This window comes from Cavia porcellus, unplaced genomic scaffold (genome assembly GCF_034190915.1).
Source record: "Cavia porcellus strain 051 isolate PalLab524CR breed Dunkin Hartley unplaced genomic scaffold, mCavPor4.1 scaffold_6, whole genome shotgun sequence".
Classification (NCBI taxonomy): Eukaryota; Metazoa; Chordata; class Mammalia; order Rodentia; family Caviidae; genus Cavia; species Cavia porcellus.
The window spans coordinates 77686251-77706710 of NW_026947489.1; the positions used below are offsets into that span (position 1 = coordinate 77686251).

General features: G+C 42.2%; 1 protein-coding gene across 2 annotated transcripts in view; it reads right to left on the reverse strand.

Annotated features, from left to right (window-relative positions):
- Nucleotides 1-20460, reverse strand: part of Vps53 (VPS53 subunit of GARP complex) — a 152829-nt gene that overhangs the window by 11486 nt on the left and 120883 nt on the right. The window contains exons 18-19 of one of the 2 annotated variants that reach the window (XR_010048209.1): nucleotides 20096-20244; nucleotides 6955-7133 (exon numbers count right to left, since the gene is read on the reverse strand). Coding sequence is in view for 1 of the 2 variants with exons in the window: in XM_003469686.5 (XP_003469734.1) it covers nucleotides 7064-7133; nucleotides 20096-20244 (219 nt within the window). In the remaining variant the exon portion in view is untranslated. The remainder of the gene's footprint in view (nucleotides 1-6954; nucleotides 7134-20095; nucleotides 20245-20460) is intronic. The other variant, XM_003469686.5, reaches the window with a different exon arrangement.

Below are 20460 nucleotides of genomic sequence, written 5' to 3' on the forward strand. Positions count from 1 at the left end.
TAGAAAAGAGTGCAGATGAATTATTAATCTGCAGAGCGGTAGCATGTACTTGCAAGTTCCTTTTCCCAAGATTCTTCACTAATTAAAAGATCATTCACAGTGTGAGAAGTAGACTGATAGCAAACAGATGGAGTCCAGTGCAGGCCAGCTGGTTTGTCCTGGTTTTGTCTGTCACTGATGTGAAGCAAGTTCCTTTATCTCTCTATAACAGTTTCCTCATCTGTAAAATAGCAGATAGATAATTCCTACCCGGTCTACCTCACAGAGTTGTTGTGTGAGGACAAACGGCCACCGGTAATAGATGAACTAGTCTAATATTTGGAAGCATTCTACATATGTAAGTTATTAATGCACATGACCTCGGTTAAAGCAAGGTTAGGATAAGTACATTACTTTACAAGGTACAAGGTACAAGGTATGGTTACTTCAAACACATGTGAATTAAGCAGAATGGTAACACAAACTCTGCTGTAACCAGCATTCAGCACTGGCCACCAAAATCATTTGGCTATTCTCTTTTCCTCTGTGCCACTAACCCACTGACACTCACCGTGGTAGTGGGGTGTCTGATTCCCACTCCCATCCTGGGGACATCTGACAATGTTGGAGACACTTCTCATTGCCATATTGAGAGTGTGACTAGCACCTCGTGGGCAGAAGTTAGGTACACTGCCTATCATGAATCATACAAAAACTCCCTGGCTCAGAACATCAGCGCAGAGGCCAAGAAACCCTGCTACAATCACTTCCTGCCACTACTCAATTTTTATGAGGTAAAATGTACACGCTTTGAAATGTGTGATTCTTAACTGTGTAATTCTGACAAATGTATCATGTAATCCATTTCCTCTCATAAGATTTTTGTAAATACCCTTTATTAAATTCAACATTTCCCTTTCTCTATTTCTACTTTAGAAAAGTTTAATTTTATTACTAAATGAATATTAAATTTTATAATTCCATTTTTTAGGACTGCTTAAAATCACCCTGCCACTCTTAGGGAATTTACCTGAAAAGACTGTACCTAAGGATAAGTGTTCTATTTTTTCATTTTTCCAACTGCCATGATGCATCTACTACCTGATTCTTTTTTCCTTTTCTGTAGAGTTTGTACTAAAATCTAAAATTCATTTAAAAAAACCTTTTTTTTTTGTTTTTGTTCAGATGGTTTTGAATTGAGTTTAAAAGTCAAATGGTCAGAATATAATATATACCTACAATGAACTACTCTTCAGCCTTAAAGAGGAAGAAATTTCTGATCTATGGTATATGACTGAACCACAAAGACATGCTAAGTGAAACAAGCCACATGCAAAAGGAAAATACTGGTCTCTACTTCTATAAGATATTTGTGAGACAGTGGAGATGACTCTGTCTTTTCCCTGGGCCACCTAGAAATCAGCGTGGTTCAGCTTACACCTGTCATACTCCCCACTTTGCTTTCTGTTACTCTCTCTTGGATCCCAGAAAATGGAATGGCATAAGTTATCCCCTACTCCCTGCTTGCTGTTCCCTCTGTGAAGAAACTGGAGAGGAAACCACCTCTAACATGGCAGAGATCAGGGAAGGATCTGGGCTTGAACTCCCCAGGCTCCAGTAAGTCAGCTCTCCTGAAGATTTCCTGTTGTGGCCTTGTCATTTTTAGTGGAGGTGTGACAGCTGTTAATCAAACAGTTCAGTGTCTCCCCAGGTTTCTCTGAACCATGGCCATGACAACACCTGCTCAGCCCAATCAGCAGGCCCAAATTTGGAACAATTGTAGGCCTGGACCTGCTATGTAAGCAGCAGGTCCCTCACACTTCCCTGAGGGTTCCTCTGATGTCCTGACCTCCCTACACTGTGTCACAGGGCCTGCTCAAATAAAGTTTCATTCGGGTGGTCCTGTAAACTTGTTCGTGATTTATTTCTCAGGTAGTGTGGGTTTGGAAGTCCTATAAAACTACTCTGGATTCTTATCCTGAGTAGTGTGCACAGAGAGTGGTCACTTCAAAAGAGAGAACAATAAACAGTAGTTCTGTTAGCCCTACAGAGCCTCAGAGATTAGCGCCAATAATGATCAGCAACAGCAGGAACTGGCAGAGTTGACCAAGAGCGCCTAGCACAAGCTGGGGTCCAATGATGATGGTCAGTACAAACCCGTCAAATGGTGGTGGTCAGTAGTGGCAGAGATCAGCACCCAGCAGAGTTGACTGATAGGATATAGCATAATTTGGTGTCACAGTGGTGTGGCCAAGACCAACAAATGGCAAAACTGTATTTAGCACAATTTAGAGTCAAACAGCAGTGGCTGAGACCCAGCCATGAGCAGTCAACTAAGAGCATCCAGCACAATTTGGCACTGGACAGTGCTGGCTGCCAGTGGCTGAAACTAGCACTTGGCACACTTTGGCATCAAGTAGTGGCAGCTGCTAAGACCAGCAATCAATAGAGTCAACCAATGTATCTGGCACAATTTGGCACTCAGTACTGGTAGCTGGTAACAGCCAAGATCAGCAACTGCTAAAGTCAACTGACAGTGTCTGGCACAAGTCAGTGTGGAATGGGCAGCAGCTGGCAGTGACCAAGGCAAGAACTGGCAGAATCACCAATGGTATCTGGTACAATTCAGTGTCAGACAGTGGTGGCTGAGATCAGCACTGATAGCATTCAGCAGAGCTCAGTGTCAAACAGCAGTGGCTGGCAGCCGCTAAGACCAGCACCTGGCAGCTGACTGACAGAACCCAGCACAAGTTGGTGCCATATGGCAGTAGCCAGCAGAGGCACAAATTAGCAAACGGCAGAGTCGGCTGATGGTGTCTGGCACAAGCCAGTGTCACAAAGTAGTGGCACACATTTGCAACCGGCAAAGTTGACCAACACATGTCATCTGGCATAGCTGCTGGTGAAAAACGGCAGCCAGCAGCAGCACACACCAGCACCCAGCAGTCAGCAGATGATGCCTGGCACAAGCCAGCATCAAATGGCGGCAGTCAGAGCCGTAGAGACCAGTACCTGACAGAGGCAACTGACAACGCCCAGCACTAACTGGTGGGACCAGTGGCAGCAGAGATGCTGGCACAGCTAAGTCACGGTTTCTATCTGTGATAAGCAAGAGAACTCTCGGCTGGTGATATCTAGAGCAGTCAAATTCTGAGAGAATGAAAGCCGAACAAATTTGTTGGGGACTGCAAGGAGGTGGGAGTGGGGAGTGGCTGCTGCATGGGTACGGAGGTTCAATCTGGAAAGATGAAATCGGTCTGGATATGATGGCAATGATGGTTGCACAGGAATGTGTATAAACTAAACACTACTGAGCTAAGGACTTACAAACAGTTAAAATGGTAAATTTTCTGTAATGTCTATTTTGCCATAATTTCATTTTATTTATTTATTTAATTTTTGTTTTGTTTTTGAGTTAGGGTCTCATTGTGCAGTGCAGGCTGACCTTGAACTTGCTTTTAAAGCTCAGGCTGGCCTAAAATTTACAGTAATCCAACTTTAGCCTCCTGAATGCTGGGATCGCATCACTATGCCTGGCTAACATAATTTTAGTAAGTCAATTATGGTATGTAATGATAACATAAAAGAAACTAACTGTACAGACATGAAATATTTTACTCCAAGTATCTGAGACTCTGCAATGTGATAGAACTTGAAAGGTTCATACAGCACCAGGTTCAGTGCTCTCCTTTCAACAGCAGGAAACTTAGCCCCGAGCAGGGTCATAGTTTGTGACCATTAACATCTGAGTAAGGACTGGACTCCAATCTCTTTTCCCTACAACATGCAGTGCTGCTTTCTCCACTGTGAGTTTGGGTGAATGAATTCTATTTCTGCTGTGTGCTTCAGTTATAGATGATCATGGCTTTAAAGATAATTAATGACCCTGTAAGTCCCTCAAGGTTCTCTGAACATCACAAACTAGCAAGAAGCATTGCAGACCTGGTACGGTTCAATTCCATGTGTCCTTGCAAGTGCTCAAAAGGACGCTGGGGCCTAAAGACAAACAGCTCACTTTATGTAGTAACCAAGACGAGAATAAAGAGCAGAAAAGTGTCTCTTCCCCGTTTTTGGCATTAGTACTAAAGCATAACCTAAATTTAGGATCTAGCAACTCTGTTGCCATGCAGATACAGCTGAGATTAGGCTAAATCTCAGCTATGCATTCCCCAGCTTTTGTTAAAGCTTGAATTACAGCCACCACATGACTTGAGGCACAGTCTGTTTCAGTCCATGAACACTCCTTTGTTAACTTGCTGATTTCTATGATCCTGCTGGCTGGCTAAAGAGGTCTCTGATTACTTGATGACTTGGTTTCGAAGTCAAGAGAAGCATAGGCCCAGTCAAACTCCCCTGTCAGCTGGGAATCCTTCAAGGGCCACACTGCTCCGTAGTCTCACCTGTGCTCTCTCCCATGCTGAGCATGGGGAAATACACCTCCCTGATGGCCCACTTTTATTTGATTGGGCTCTGCTAACATAAAACTCCAGTTTCAGCAAGTGGTTTTGTCATCTACATCTTGAAGTAGAAATAAACCATGCCCAAACTGGTATTTTTCTGAGGTTACTGGCACTGCATCTAAAATGATTAGTTTTATATTTTAAAAGATCAGCTAGGTGTGGTGGTGTATTCCTGAAATCCCAGCTACTCATGAAGCTCAAGCAGGAGGATCTCAAATTTGAGGTCAGTCTGAGCAACTTGGCAAGACCATCCTAAGATTAAGAAAAAAAAAAAAAAAGGTGGGTATGTAGGTCAGCACTCTTCAGGGTTAAATGGTTAAATCCTTGGCACTGAGAAGGAAGAGGAGGAAAAATCTGAGGAAAATAGATACGACATTGGATTTCTGTAATAACATGAATATATCATAGTTTAGATAGTAAATCACAGAGCTACAAACTCATGAAAACATGTTTGCAGTGAGCTTACTTTATGTTCCAGTGGCCTAAGTCTCTAGACAGAAATCTAGTAACTGAGAACCCTAAAGCTTCTCCTAGATACACAGATCTTAATCACTGCACATCCTCTCTGATCACACACAAAAGGATAATGTGACCAGAATGAGTTCCTGGTAAAGTTGTGCTAATGAAACTGGAGACAGCATGTTAGAGCATTATTCTGCCGCTACTGGTGGAGAGAATGAGTTCTGTGCTTATGACACGCAAGCATCAGGAATTTTAAAATGCTGAACTGCTGCAGTCAGGCATGGCCAGTGTCTGAATCTGTACCTCCCAGAAGTTATCTGAGACAATACTTTTGACTCCAGCTAAAGCTGGCCAGCCAGACAGCCTGCAGCAAGCACTGATGAGATGATTCTATGTAGGCTGTGGGCAGAAGAGGTATTAGGAAAGACGGACAATGCAAACAGAGACAAGGTCATGTCCCTGGTCTGAGGAAGCTTAAAACTACTGAGAGCTAGCATTTAATGATGGCTGACCATGTGCCAATCCTGGTGAGTTTCTTTGTAAGGACTGTGACTGTGCTATGCTGTGATTGCATAGAGGAGAACCCCAATGCTACGAGGTTAAGTAACGAGGCTAAGGACAGATAGTTGCTATGCTGCAGACACAAGAATCACTTATTACCTTTGTGATTCCAGAGTTTATAACCGGAAAGACTACTCACTAACAAAGAGGATGAAACTGCTTACCAGAGGTCTTGCTGTTCCCAGACATCACACAGCGGTTCTGAGTTATCACTAGAGAGCACAGTGTGGTATGGTACATGCTAACTTCCCATCTTAGTGGGGCACCAGTGAGACCAGCACAGCTGAGGGACTGGGGTGAGGACCCATCACTAACTTGTGAGAAACGAGCTGCTCCATGTAGGCCCACTGAACAGCAGGGCAAGACAGGATTTGTGGAAATGTCTTCAATTATAAAATCTTATATGTTTTCTAAGTGTTGCCAGATAGAGGTCTAGAGAGGATTCATTTTAATGAATGTGAGAATCACTATGATTAGCACATTAATAGTCTATATCTAATTGATGAGTGGAAAGAATTAGGGAATAATTACTCTTTTCTTTCTAAAATAGCTTACACGACCCCCTCAATTCAAACCCCATCTTGCAGGCAGTCTCAGTGAGGTGACAGGAAAGCAGTGGCTGTGCTGCAGCACGTAACTCAGCGCCTCAGCAGCGAGTGATGCAAACTGAAGTGAGACCTCGCAAAGCTCAGAATTCAAGTGAGCAGAGGGCAGCCAACTAGGGGAGCTCCTTGGGGCGTGGTCAGGGCCCTCAGCACCGGGTAAGGCCCTCCCTCCTCTCTCTCCCCCTCTTTGGAGGTACTGAGGACTGAGACCCTGGCTACTCTTGCACTGAGCTTCATCCTTGGTCCTTTTAATTTCTTGCTTTGAGACAGGGTCTCAGTAAATTGCCCAGGATGGGCTGGATATTCGGACGTTCTTGCCTTTACCTGTCAAGTAGCAGGACTTACAGGCATGTACCTCCATGCTGAACTGCTTATATTCTTAAACAGCCCTACCTCAGCTGCTGTGGGTCTGACACAGTCAAAAGTCTTTGCTGCTTCCTGTCCAGTCCTCTCTGGCACCAGTCCTTGAAGAAACCTTTTATGACCAGCTAACGTAAAGCCACTACACCTTCATGTGTCTAGGACATTCTTCCATTTAACACTGTTTTACAGTCTTGGAATACTTATCTGAGGTTGAAATTATCTTCGAATGGATCTCTTAACTTGCACAGTATCTCTCTCTCTCTTTTTTTTTTTTTTGTCTGTTTCTTTTTTACTGGTACCAGGGATCGAACTCACAACCACACACTTGCACGGCAGGTGCTTATGCTGCTGAGCTAAATCCCCAACCCCAGTATCTGTCTCTTTATTCCAGAATGTAAGCATTCCAGAGGAGAAACCTTTTCCATCCTGCTGTGTGGACCCTGAACCTAGAACTCTGTATGGGACTCAGTAGATAACTTAACAGATTTTAAAAAATAGACAGATGAATGAATCAAGAAACTCACCAGGTCATTATTCTGTCTCCAACCAGGGGAAATCATTTTATTTCTCCAGGTCTTCCCTAGGACATGACAGAAGCTACAAGGCAAAGGCCCAATATGAATTTCATCTCACCTGTTCTGCTCCCACCATACTGATTGGCTTGCACTTGAAGAGGTGGGTGATGAATTTGGGAATGAAAGAGCTGTGGATATAAAAAGAAAATTAGGCTTATTGATTCTCTGGGAAAGAACTGCAGAATTTCTTAAAAAGGTACCATTCATATAAAATGAATAGCAATTCTCAGATGAAGAAGCAGAAAGATCATTAAATACATGAAAAAAATGTTCAGCATCATTGGTCATTTGAGATACGCAAATTAAAATAACACTGAAATTCCATCTTATTTCTGAAAGAATGGCTATTATCAAGAAATCAACAATGAATGCTGGAGGGGATGTGGGGAAAAAGGAATCTATCTCTACTATTGCTATGAATGTAGACTGGTGCAACCACTGGGGAAATTAGTGTAGAGATTATTCACAAAATTAAAACTAAAGGTTCCATTTGATCCAGCTATTTCCCTTCTTGGTATCTTCCCAAAAGAATTAAAAACACTGTACCACAGCAATATATGCACACCTATTTTTATTGTGGCACAGTTTGTAACAGTTAAATCTTGAAACAGCCCAAATGAATGGATACAAAAGATGCAGTTGCCTTCCCATGAGCAAATGGCAGCCATGGGGAACAGGAAGAGAATCAAGAAGCCAAACCACGCCTTCCTGTGAACCAGCTGGTGCATGGGCTGGGAGATAATAAGAGCAATGTGCCACTCCTGTCTCCTAAGCAACTGGCTGATTTGGAGGAACTCAGGCTGAGATGATAGCAACAGAAGTTAAAAAAAAACTTAATGAATGCTTGTATTGTATGACTGACTTTGCAGGCCTAAAGCTAGCAGTCTATTTGGAGGGTAACAATATGCATTACAGCAATTGTGGGGGATTCCCTTCAGTTACGTTTTTGAAATCCAATGTTTTGTTCCATTTTATTGTTTTATTCCTGTTTCTGATAAATTGAGCAACTATTTTGAAAATAATAACCATTGTTAAATTTCTATCATCTTGTTTTGAAAATCTATATTGCTATTGTTTTTTGTTGTTGTTTTGCTTTTGTTAATTTTTTTGTTTGCTTGTTGATTTTTCTAGTTTCTTCTCTTTAAAATTAAAAAAAGATTCTTTTTATATAATAGAGTACTGCTCTGTCATAAAGAATGATAAACTTGAGACATCTCTATGTAAATGGATATACTTTCAGACCATTTCTCTGTCTTTCTCTTTCTTTTTTTTTTTTTTTTGCTTTTTGAGACAGGGTCTCACTATGCAGTTCAGGCTGATCTTGAGCTCACTTTGTAGCCCAGGCTGGTCTCACACTTGCAACAATCCTCCTGTCTCAGACTCCGGAGTGCTGGGACTATAGACATTCACCACCATGCCTGGCTGTGAGACTGTACTCTTAAGTAAAATGAATCAGATACATGTTTAAACATCACATTGTTTTTCTGGTATGAGAGACTGAAAGGGTAAATAAAGACTAAAATATGTTACAGATATTGTGAAATAGAAGAAAATGTTCAAAAAGGAAGAGAACAAGGAAAGGGGGAGGGGCAAGAAAGGAACAGAAAAGGGGAAAAAAAGACAATAAAAGGGAAAAAAATGGAAACAAAGCTTTTGAGACAGGATCTTGCTACACAGTTCAGGGTGGCCTTGAACTCACCATGTAGCCCAGGCTGGCTTCAAATTCACAGCAATTCTCCTGCCCCAGCCTCCTAACTGCTGGGAATACAGACATGTGCCCTCATGCCTAGTTAAAGCTTTTGTAAATAAGGTGGAGAAGAGAGGCTGAAGGGATGGGAGATGAACTTCACTGCAAGGGTAGGTGAAGCCCCTCTTCTTCCTTAGGACATTGTTGCATGTTGCTCTAACCTCTGTAAGCAGCCATTCTACCATAAGTTTCAGGATTCTCCAAAGGCAGCAGAATAAACAACTTAGATCTTAATGATATTGCTGAATGCCCAAATCAACCACTCTCAGACCTGTCCTACCTCTGGACTTGCAGCTCTATGAAATTTAAAAACAAATCACCTGTATGAATTACTGGACATTATGGGTAGTCTAACATGCAGAAGGCCAAAACAAAAATAACACTTACCCTGACAACCACTTCCTTCTTCTTCCCCTTCAGCCCTGCTTACAACTTCCTCTCTTTTCCCATGCGTGAAGAAAATTCTAATCAGTTCCTCAAGTGTCATCAATGCCTGCCTCAAGTGCCACTTCTGGTCAGAGGTCACATACCCCCCTCACCTATATGCAGCAGAGAAAAAATGTCCAACCCCCAGTGTTGGGCTCCTTTCTATGTTCTCAGGCCACTTTTCATTTCCTTTTGCTTCTTTATTGCACTGGAAAACCCTAACCTTTTAGTGCCATGTGACTTGGGTTCCTGGGGATCAGCCCTGGTTTTGAACTCCCCTGCCTATGAGCCACCCTCTGGGACCTTCCTCTGGGACCTGCCTATTTGCCATTGCTAGCCTGCATCCAACACCGACCCACCTCATTTATCCTAGGAGAGTATCTTTCTGTCCAGGGTCTCCTGTCTCAGTTTCTCAGCCTATACCCGCTCTCATGCTCCCTAGACAGGGCTGCTGCCCCATGTCCCACGGTAGAGCTGTTCTCAGTCTTAGGAATTTGTGAGCTCACATGAGGGAACCTCTTGCTGTCCTCTGGACAAAGATAGCTCTCACATTCCTTAGGAAGGGCAGCCTAAGACAGAACTGTTATCCCTTGTCCTCTGGGGCCACACCCCCTCCCCTGCACCCTTGCTGATGGCCAATGAAAGTGGGTGTTGGGGCTTTCTGTCACACTCTCAAAACAGGCAATGGCTTATTTTGATAAGTATAGGGACTCAGCAGGTATAAGAGCCTACCTTGCAAGCATGCAGTCATGAGTTCATATCTTGATACCAAAAAAAAAAAAAAAAAACCAACCATAAGTGTGACCAGGATACCTCTTACACTCCTTGGACAGGCTTTGCTCTCACATCCCAAGGCAGAGTTGTTCTCTTGGCTCACCTCTAATTTGGTCACTATGTGGAATGCTATTTCCTGTCCCCCAAAAAACACACCTCTGGGCGCCTGGTTTGTAATCTTGGTGTTCTTGGTGTCAGGAAGGCCATAAAAACAAAAATCCTTCAAGATTTATGTAATTTTGGGGGCTAGGGATTTAGCACAGCAGCATAAGCACCTGCTTTGCAAGCAGGCAGTCATGAATTCCATCCCCGGTACCGATAAAAAAAAGAAAGAAAAGATTTATGCAATTTTGTCATGGTAACAGACAGCTGGTAGAAATCCCTTATATCTAGGCCCTTTTCATTCTGAGAACGTGTCCTTCTCTCATTCAGTCAAGTATGGCAGCCCAAGTACTTCTGGCTCACTCTACTCCACTAAGGTCTCTCCCTTCCTCCTCACCAGAGCCCTTAGATGATGTGCCTCCTATCTTCCCTCTCCCTTCCCCATATCCCCAAGCTAAACCCCTCAGCCTTCTCAACTTCAGGTTTCTGAGGCCCCTGCTTCACCCTCTTCCCTTTCCTCACCTCCAGTGGCCTCTAATTCTTCCCTTCCTCTCCCTAATCTCAGACTCCTCAATCCCCTCAACCTGAGCCATCTCTCCCATTGGACAGCTCCTCTTCTTTCCCTTCTGCATCACCATTTTCCCTGCCAGCTCACCACACTCAGTCTTGTGTGTTTCAGCCACCTAGCAATCCCATACCACATGATCCTCAGCAGCCATCTTGCTGCAACTCACATGGAGGACAGCTGCCATCTGTGGTCCTCAACCATGTGACAGTCCACCATCTTGTGACAGGTCATAGGGTAAATGGCCACCATCTTGCAGTCCCTCATCATGTATTCAGCAGCCATTTTGGTGCAGGTCGCACAATAACCAGTCATTATCTTGCACTTCCCTGTTGCATGGTGACAAGCGGCCATCTTATGGCTGATCACTCTGTAACTGCCCATAGACATCTGCTGGGTGGTTGGCCACTTGGTGGCCATGTACACCTCTCACTCCACAGCCTTCTAAGCCTCAATCACTATTCCCTTTTCTGGAACAGGCTGGTCCCAAGCGACTGTTTCATATTCATATTCCTTTTCCCTCACCGATTTATCTCAGATTAACCATAAATTAGGTACCTTTTCTGCTGACCCACAAAATTATAGTAGAGGGTTTAAATTTAAAACTAATTGTTATGATTTATATTTTAAGGATGCTTATGTGATTCTGAACACCACCCTCAGCTCATAAGGGCAAGCTTAATTATTGTAAGCAGCTTTTAAAAAAAGCTAACCATAAATATCAAACAAATACTACTAAAAATGACCCTGGGTCTGCTATTCTTATTTCAAGAGATCTTGGTTAAATTCTTACTGGTCTATTTATACTTATAAATATAAAAACTGTAAAAGTTATTATAATTCAATTTGACCAAATAAATTTGAGTACACTATGATTGTGTAAGGTATTTGTCTATTAAACTGTATATATATGTTTGTCATATCCACAAATAGCTGTTGTTTTGTATTTGAGCTCAATAATCTTTTCTCCTTTCCCCTTTCTTTTAATCAAGGTTTATTTGTGTTACAGATTTAAAAAGCACGTTTCTACCTGGGTTTCTAGCTGGTCAAACATTGGTTATATATATTATTGTTTATTATTGATTTGAATATCTTTTTTTTTTTATTGGTACCGGGGATCGAACTTACAACCACCTGCTTGCAAGGCAGGTTCTTATGCCGCTGAGCTAAATCCCCAGCCCCATTTGAATATCTCATTGTTTAAAAAAAATGAATGGGCTAAATGTTATGATTGAGTTTTCATAAGTCATCAAAAAATTACTAAGATAATTAAACAAAATTCCTTAGGGTTGGGATTGTTGGACAGGACCACAATTGATGAATAAGAAAGTGGCTGCCTGGTAACATTTTTAACCAGTTCTTATTAATTGCTGAGAGGCCCCAATAATCTCCATAGCCTTATGGGAGATATTCCAACTAAAAATATATTAAGGTTTTTGATTTAAAGATGTTAATACAAAAGTTTCATATGGCTAATAAGACAATTCAGTATTACTGATCTTATGGTATATTAAATATAGTCATGCCTTCAATATACAAACATTCTTTATGATGATAAACATCTTCATTCAGATCCAGATATCTGCCCTTTTCTTGTGCTCCAGCCAGGAGATTCAAGTCAAACACAAGGTCACCAGTTAAATGATAATTTTTCAAACAAAAATTTATGTAATGTATATGTTATATATGTGCCACTATACCTAGAGATGCTTAAACATTAAATAGTCCAAACAATGTCACAAATTTCTTCAATGACATCCTATTAAAGGGCAATTAAGTAAAAGCTTATGTCAAAAATGTAAATTCAAGTATGTTACAAAATGTCATTATTACTGTCATGCAATAATGTTAGGTAATTTTCTGTGTAAAATACTCTTATTAACTCTTCTTTTATTTTTCAGTCTGCCCCTAACATTCATACAAAACTACAAAAGACTAAAATTGGCCCTCAAACCCCACAGGGAGACCTTCTTAATATGGCTTTTCGTGTTTTCAACAACAGAGGTAAAAAAAAATTTTTTTTTGGGTGTTTTTCTTTTTCTTTATCGGTACCAGGGATCGAACTCATGACTGCCTGCTTGCAAAGCAGGCACTTATGCCCCTGAGCTAAATCCCCAGGCCCAACAGAGGTAAAATTAAAAAAGCGAAAAAAGTGGCACCAAAAAAAAAATTTGCTAATTATCAATCTAGTCTTTTAGAAGTGGCACTTGGAGCTCTTAAGACAAGTCAACCAAAACGAGGAGGAGCTGCCCAAACCCATCCTGGACCAGGCTTCAAGTGTGACAAAAAAAAGACACTGGGCAAGAGAATGCCCCAATCCATGACTTCCTCTGGGGCCCTGCCCGCTCTGCATTCTTAAGAGCCATTGGAAGAGTGGCTGTCCTAGCCGCCAGAGAGTAGATAAGCCATCCTCCAATTCCTTGCCCTCATAGAAGATCTGGTCACTACCAGATTCATCGCTGGTTGATCTACTTAAGACTTGCTGCTAAAGAAGAATGGTAAGGGGGCTGGGGATTTAGCTCAGTGGCATAAGCGCCTGCCTTGCAAGCAGGCAGTCGCAAGTTCGATCCCTGGTACCGATAAAAACGAAAAAGACAAAAAAAAAAAGAAGAATGGTAAGGCTTGGGGTTCACGGCTCCCATTAAAGTATCCTTCTTGGAGCCCCAAGTCTCACTGGAGGTCTCAGGTAAGACATTCTCTGTACTTGTAGACGTGTGGGCCATGTATATCATTCTTCCTGAGTTTTCAGGCCACTGTATTAAGTCCTTAGTCTCTGTAGTGGGTGTTGATGGCCAGTCTACACGGCCTATTCAAACAGGGCCCATTCCGTGCAGGTTCCCAGCTCTCTTCTTCACCCATAGCTTTCTGATAACATGTCCCACACCCCTTTTAAGTGGAGATCTTCCAAAAGCTTAAATCTCCTTTACCTTCTCTCTCCCCACAGCTCGTGTCCTCCAAACATACCTCACAAAACTCATTTTAAAACTATACCAACCTTGGCCTCAACTTGTTCCCCTAACCTTAGCCAACCTCAGAGCACTTCCCTGGGCTCCTACCTTTCCAGCCCTTTTAAACTGATGTCAACCATTCCTACTGCACAATCTTTCTACCTCCTAAAGTCTTCCTTTCTTGCTGACTATATCCCAACCCTCTCCTTCCTCCTTTACTTATCACAACATGCCAATCTCTGTCTTTCCCAACCCTCTGATGGGACCTAACCAGATCCTCCCATGTTCCTAATTTATCTTAAATCTTCTAAGTCCACAAGACTACAACCAAAGTGGAATGGTGCCCTTCTGGTCTTCTTCTCAACTCTGATGGCGGTAAAGGTCGCTGGACTGCCATCCTGGTTCCATGTCACTTAGGCTAAGTGGTGCCCCTAACTCTAACTCTCTTGACTTTAAACATCCAAAGTGGTCATCACGTCTCCTGTCTCCTGCCTGTCTCTGCCTCATCAACAGCCCACAGCCACAATTTTCAGAGTAATTCATGTCTCGTTATTCTATCTGGCTCCTGATCCCTAAAGTTCTATTAGTTAAACATGAGACCCCTCTGGGTCTGGACTTTCATTTCAGTTACAGTGACACAGTCACAGCCCTCCCCATCCCTAGTCTATAATTTCCCAAACATAATTTATAGGCCTTACATTTCTCATGCTTCCCTTTCTCTCCAGCTCAACCCCTGGACCAAGAACAGGTCCTACTTACACTTTTACCGTTTCCGGGGGAATAATTGCCTCCTGTAACTTTACCCCTCCCAACTCCATTCTCATTTTTCAGATTCCCTTCTGGGATAAGGGGAAACCTAACCAAAATGGAGTAATTTGCCAATTTGTCAGTTAAGCTATAAATATTCTTCCTCACCATGGTCCTGGTGGAACAACACATTCAGATCATGGACACTTTTCCTTCTACCTCTCTTGGGTCCTTTAATTATGACAGTGACCTGACTCCTCATAGCACCTTGCCTTTTTATTTCTCCAATCTAGGATGCGAGTGTTCACCAATGATGACTACTTATCCTGGCTTACACACCTGGTACCAGCTTCTACATAGGCATCAACTGTCATCCCGTCAACCCTTCTAACCCCCAACATGACGCCCCTGTCCAGCAGGAATTAATTAGACTCATCGGCGTCTCTTAACAACAGAAAGACAGGAATGAAAGGTTTCTGCCTTAGCATGAATTACTGGACATTACTGTAGCGGCCTAACATGGCAGAAGGCCATAGCAAAAACAACACTTACCTTAATGACCACTTCCTTCTCCTTCCCCTTCAACCCTAATTACAACTTCCTCTTTCCCTTCCCAAGCATGAAGGGAACTTTAGTCATTTCCATCATCAATGTGCATTCAAGTGCTGCTTCCTGTCAGAGGTCACATAACCTCCAACCCACCTACATCCGGGAGAAAAAAAGAGCCCAACCCCATGAGTAGTGCGCTCCTCTCCACGTCCCCAATCAAGGCCACTTTTTCTTTCCTTTTGCTTCTCTATTGCACCGGAAAACCTTAACATTAATCTTTCGAACTACTTGCTGCCAAATGCATTTATTTCAAATATGCACATGGCCAAGTTCCTCTCCTGATCAAAACTCCTATAATGCTGCAAAGATCTTCCTTGAATTCTTTTTCATTTCCCCAAGACATGTCTTACTATGTTGCCTGGGCTAGACCTAAACTCCTAGGCTCACGTGATTCTCCTGCCCCAGCCTCCTGAATAGCTGGGACTAGAGGCCCCATACCTAGTTACTTCCTTCATTTTAGATTCTCTGTCTTCAGATGTAGCAATGATAAGCCCTGGCACCTTGATAAGCCCAGCCAACCTTGTTGAGCTGCTTTCAGATTTCATGCTGTATTCTGGAGGTGCTGTAATTTTGGAGCTGGGCCTGGTGGCACATGCCTAATAGTTCCAGTTACTTGGGAGGCTGAGGCAGCAGTTTGAGAACAGGCTGCGCTGGGGCTGGAGATTTAGCTCGGCGGCATAAGTACCTGCCTTGCAAGCAGGTGGTCGCAAGTTCAATCCCTGGTACTGATTAAAAAAAAAAAAAAAGAGAGAGAGAGAGAACAGGCTAGGCAAGATGAGATTCCCAACGTAAGAAAATGAACCAAACCAAACCAAGAGTTTTTTAGGTTGCTAATGCCTGCATGCTTTTGCTTCTACTGTTCTGCTGCCTGGACAACTCCTTCCTAGGAGCTTGGGGGTTAGTATTCACACATCTTTCTGACCCTGCTCAGACACCTCTTTTATATCTTTAGACACTGTCACCATATTCTCATGGAGTCCTCAGTCCTCTCATACCTAACCTGTTTTATTATACTTATTTGCTTATGTCTTTATTCCTTCACTTGACTGTTAAGGAAATTAAATTAGGGTCTGGGTTGGTTAAGCAAATCATTTAACCCTGATCTGGGATGCAGGAGGTGCTGAAACGAATGCATGTTCAATAAATACTTAATATTTTAATGATAGTAGCAGCTACCACTTTTTGACTACTACATTTGCATCAGCACTTTTCTAGGAAATTTACCTATGACCTACTATTTTATCCTCCTGTTCACTATTAAAAGATTTGTCCATTTCCATCACCAAATAGAAGGGAGTCAGTTTAGTGGGTGAGGGAAGTTGCTTGTAGTTCAAATTGGAATTCCAGTCAGGGTGTGACCTTGATGTCTAAACAGGAAAGGCTATTGTCCCCGCAGACCTCAAAGGGAGGCAAAACAGCCAAGGGTGGATTTGCATGGGTAGGGTAGGAGATGTTAGAGGAATTCAATGAAGTCCAGAGATCAGATCTACAGGCAGGCCTGCTGACTGAGTGGCAGGGTAAACAAGGGACCATTTGGAAGGGAATCCTCAGATCTGTAGGCTAGAACCAAACAAGTAACATGAAATTGAATTAAAAACTAGTTGCAACTACACACACAACTTGTAGTCTAAGGTACTTCACACAACAAGCTGTGGTTATGCCCTAGAAATGGATCTGTGCACTAGGTAAAGGAACCACAGGGACCATGGTCACGTCTTTGGGGAACAAGTTCCAGCAATGTGGTGGGTAAATGCCAACAGGCTTCTCTGGGCCATCAAGATGGTGGTGGCTGGTGCTGTTGGTTGGGGAAGGGTCTCCTCACAATCCCCACCTCCCAAGTTACTGGAGTGAGGCTGAGATTTTACAAGAATGAGAGGGTACCATGGACTAAAACAGAAATACTTTCTAAACCACAAGTTGAACTTTTCCAGATGTGGGAGTGGGCATCCTATTCCCAGTTCACTTAATATGAACTTAGGACTAAAATTAAAGGCTCTGAGGGCACTGAGAGAATGTGAGGCTGATGCTCAAACGAGTTAAGCAATGGCCTCCTTATTTACAGTAAAGTTAGCTCAATCAGACCTCTGGGTGAACATACTGAGATTTTTAGTCATAGTAAACTTTTACAGAAACATTTCTACCAGCAGTTATGGTAAGTGTCACAATGTGATTTATCAGCAACGCTTTTAATGCACATTAATGAGCTCTCAGAGAGTGAAGGGAATGTGGACTCCTGGTCCATCTGCCATACTGCAAACATTAATGCCTCCCTGGAGAGTCCACTCCAAGCTTTCTTGACAAGGTAGAAACTAAAGCTAACTCTACAAGCCAGTCTGTTATGGTTGCTCCTTAGGGATTTATTTGTGTCAGAGAGAGGAGTCCTAATTGAATACAAACTGGGAGGGATTTGGAGAAGACAGAAACTTGGAGTCCTGAATCACTCTTTGGGACCTGCATGAGAATAACCCAAATACAGTAGCTTGGACACAGCTGACTTCTCAAGCCTTTCCCTGAGAAGTTTGCCAAAATACTTGTTTGATAATTGTTCAGGAGAAGCACTGACCCTCTACATTGCCTGGTCTCATGGGAAACAGTGCTATCACCAGATGCTGATTGGCAAAGGACCAAACTATTTCCTCGTTTCAAAACTCAAGCCAGAAATGGCCACACACGAGGATGTGACAGAAGACATGTAGTTCAGTGTTTGTTCCATCTACCTTGGCAATGACTCTGACACGCTCTTCCCAATTACTGGTACCTTCCTGGGACTCAGGGATACCTACAAGTGGACAAACTCTAGGAGCTATATTAATAAATATTATGGGGAAGAAGAAAGAGAATTCTTAAAAGAAAAGAGCTATAAGTTGATGATTCCTATCCTTAAAAAGTTTACACAGAGAGACAAAATATACATACATGTTCCCTGAAAAATAATTTTAATTATTCAGACCTGGCAAGGGTTTGTTATATCATGTACTTCCAAATAACAGGATACCCTGACTCATTTCTGTTAGGCTTGATGTGGCTTCTGATTACACTGCCATTACTGTACATATGATCTTAAGTAGCAGATTTGGTTTTATTATTATTATTATTTTTTTTATCGGTACCAGGGATTGAACTCACGACCGCCTGCTTGCAAGGCAGGTGCTTATGCCGCTGAGCTAAATCCCCAGCAAGATTTGGTTTTATTATTATGGTCCTATTGCTATAGGCATCTGAGTTACATATATTATAGGCAGTCAGGGCTGAGTCCTCCAAGGAGCCAGTGCAGAAGACCAGATACCTTGTAACTACAGATACCTGGGCTATGGGCCAGATCTCAAGACAAAAGACAGAACAAATACAGCCACATGCTAGGGATAAACATCCAGGACTGGTATTCTAAATAGGTATCCATCACCTGAAGGAAGCCAAAAGGAACCACTAACCCAACCCTCTACAGGCAAAGACCTTATTCTGTATTTAGTGACTCACTTTCCCATTTGATCCCAATTTAACCAATTTTACCTGAGCAATTACACTCATGATATTATTGGTTGACCATAGTTCTTTTCCACTTTATGCTCGCCTTATGAGTACTCATTTTTCCCCACCTCATGGTTTTACTCTATAAAAGTCCCTAGAAAAGACAAGAGTCTGGCAATCCACTTGGGAGCCTGTCTCTCTCCTGGACAGAAGCTTTCTTTGTCTCAATAAATATATTTCGTTCTTAACCATTGTTGTTCCTAAAATTCATTCTTCTATTTTAGAGAATACAAACTCATACTGGACATCTAGTATGTTGGGAGTTTCTTTCCCCTATATCACTTTTGGGGTCAAGTTAATATTAGTTTACCTACAGGCACCAGAATGAGCCCCAGCTGGATAGTAGTAACCCCTGAGTTGTGAGCATGGAGGATGGTGAAGATGGCATTAAAATAATATTGAAAAACAAAATAAAATAACCCTGTTGAATCTTTAGCCATTAGGGAAATATAAATCAAAGCTACACTAAGCTTCTATATCACCCCAGTGAGAATGGCTATCATCAAGAATACAAAAAATAAAAAAATTTTTAAAAAAGCAAAATAAATGCTAGTAAGGCAGAGGAGGGTTTCTCCACTGCTAATGGGAATGTAAGTTAGTACAGCTACTATGGAAATCAGTGTGGAAGTTCCTCAAAAAACTAGAGTTACCACATGACTCTGCTGTACCATTCCTTGGTATACATCTCAAGGAATTAAAGTCAGCATACTACAGGGTATCTCTACACCCATGTTTACTATGGGCACAATTCACCATAAGCAAGTTATGGAACCAACTGAGATGACCATCAACAGATAAATGGATAAAACATGGTCTACATACACAATGTGATATTATTTAGCCACAAAAATAAAAATTATTATTTGCAGAAAAATGGATAAAACTAGAAATCATGGTAAGCAAAATATTCCAGTCTCATAAGGACAAATATCGACAGAAAGAAAGAAAGAAAGAAAGAAAGAAAGAAAGAAAGAGAAAGAAAGACAAGTATCATACTTCTTTCCTACTATGTGGGATTTTTAAGAAATAAAAAAAGACACAAAGTAAAAGGGAGACTATTACTAGATAAGAGGAAGGAAGTAAGGAGAAGGAATAAAGGGGATGTGGGAAGGGATTGGGGAGTTAAGGGCTGGGGATTTAGCTCAGTGGCATATGCGCCTGCCTGGCAAGCACAAGGTCCTGAGTTTGATTCCTAAAACCACAAAAAAAAAAAAAAAAAAAAAAAAAGAAAGAAAATCAAGTAATGGGGGGATGGATATGATAAAAATGTTAATGCACGTCTGAAAATACCACATTGAAACCCAGTATTTTGTAAAAACGAAAGAAATAAAAACACCATTGAGCATGATACCATAAATACATATCCTTACAGACGTGTCCAGACCTACGGAATGTTAACATCAACAGTGAATTGCAGGCTTTGGGTGATAACACCATAACCCAAGCTTCTGGGTTCATCAACTGCAACAGGCGTACGCCTTTGGTGGGGGTGTTAAAACTGGAGGGGTTTGTGCAAGTGAGAGCAAGAAGTACGTGGGAAATCTGTGCCTTCTGCTCAGCTATATTGTGAAATTAAAACTGCTCTAAAAAACAAAGTCTATCTAAAAAATAAATCTCAGTGATGATAGCGCTGCAAGAACTTACTTTGCAAATTTAATGCAGAACTGAGTAAAGTATTTCCGTGTGGAAGCCAGGTTGTCGCGGATGATGGGGACATTCTGCTTAATGTGAAGAATGACAGAGGTGACATAGGGGCTCTGGTCACCAACATGCTCCACATTCTGCCACTGCATCTGAAATAGAGGACAGGAACAGGCTTTAGACCCTTCCTGGGGAAGCTGTCACCGGTCACTGGACAAGTAACAGGTGGAAGTGGGAATCAGGCCACTCACTGGTGTGACAGGATTGGCCCCCTTTGCTTTGAGGAATTTCTCCTGCCTCCAGAGTGGCTCATCATGAATGAAAGCAAGCGGTCCCACCTTCACCTTGACAGAGAAATAGAACCCAGG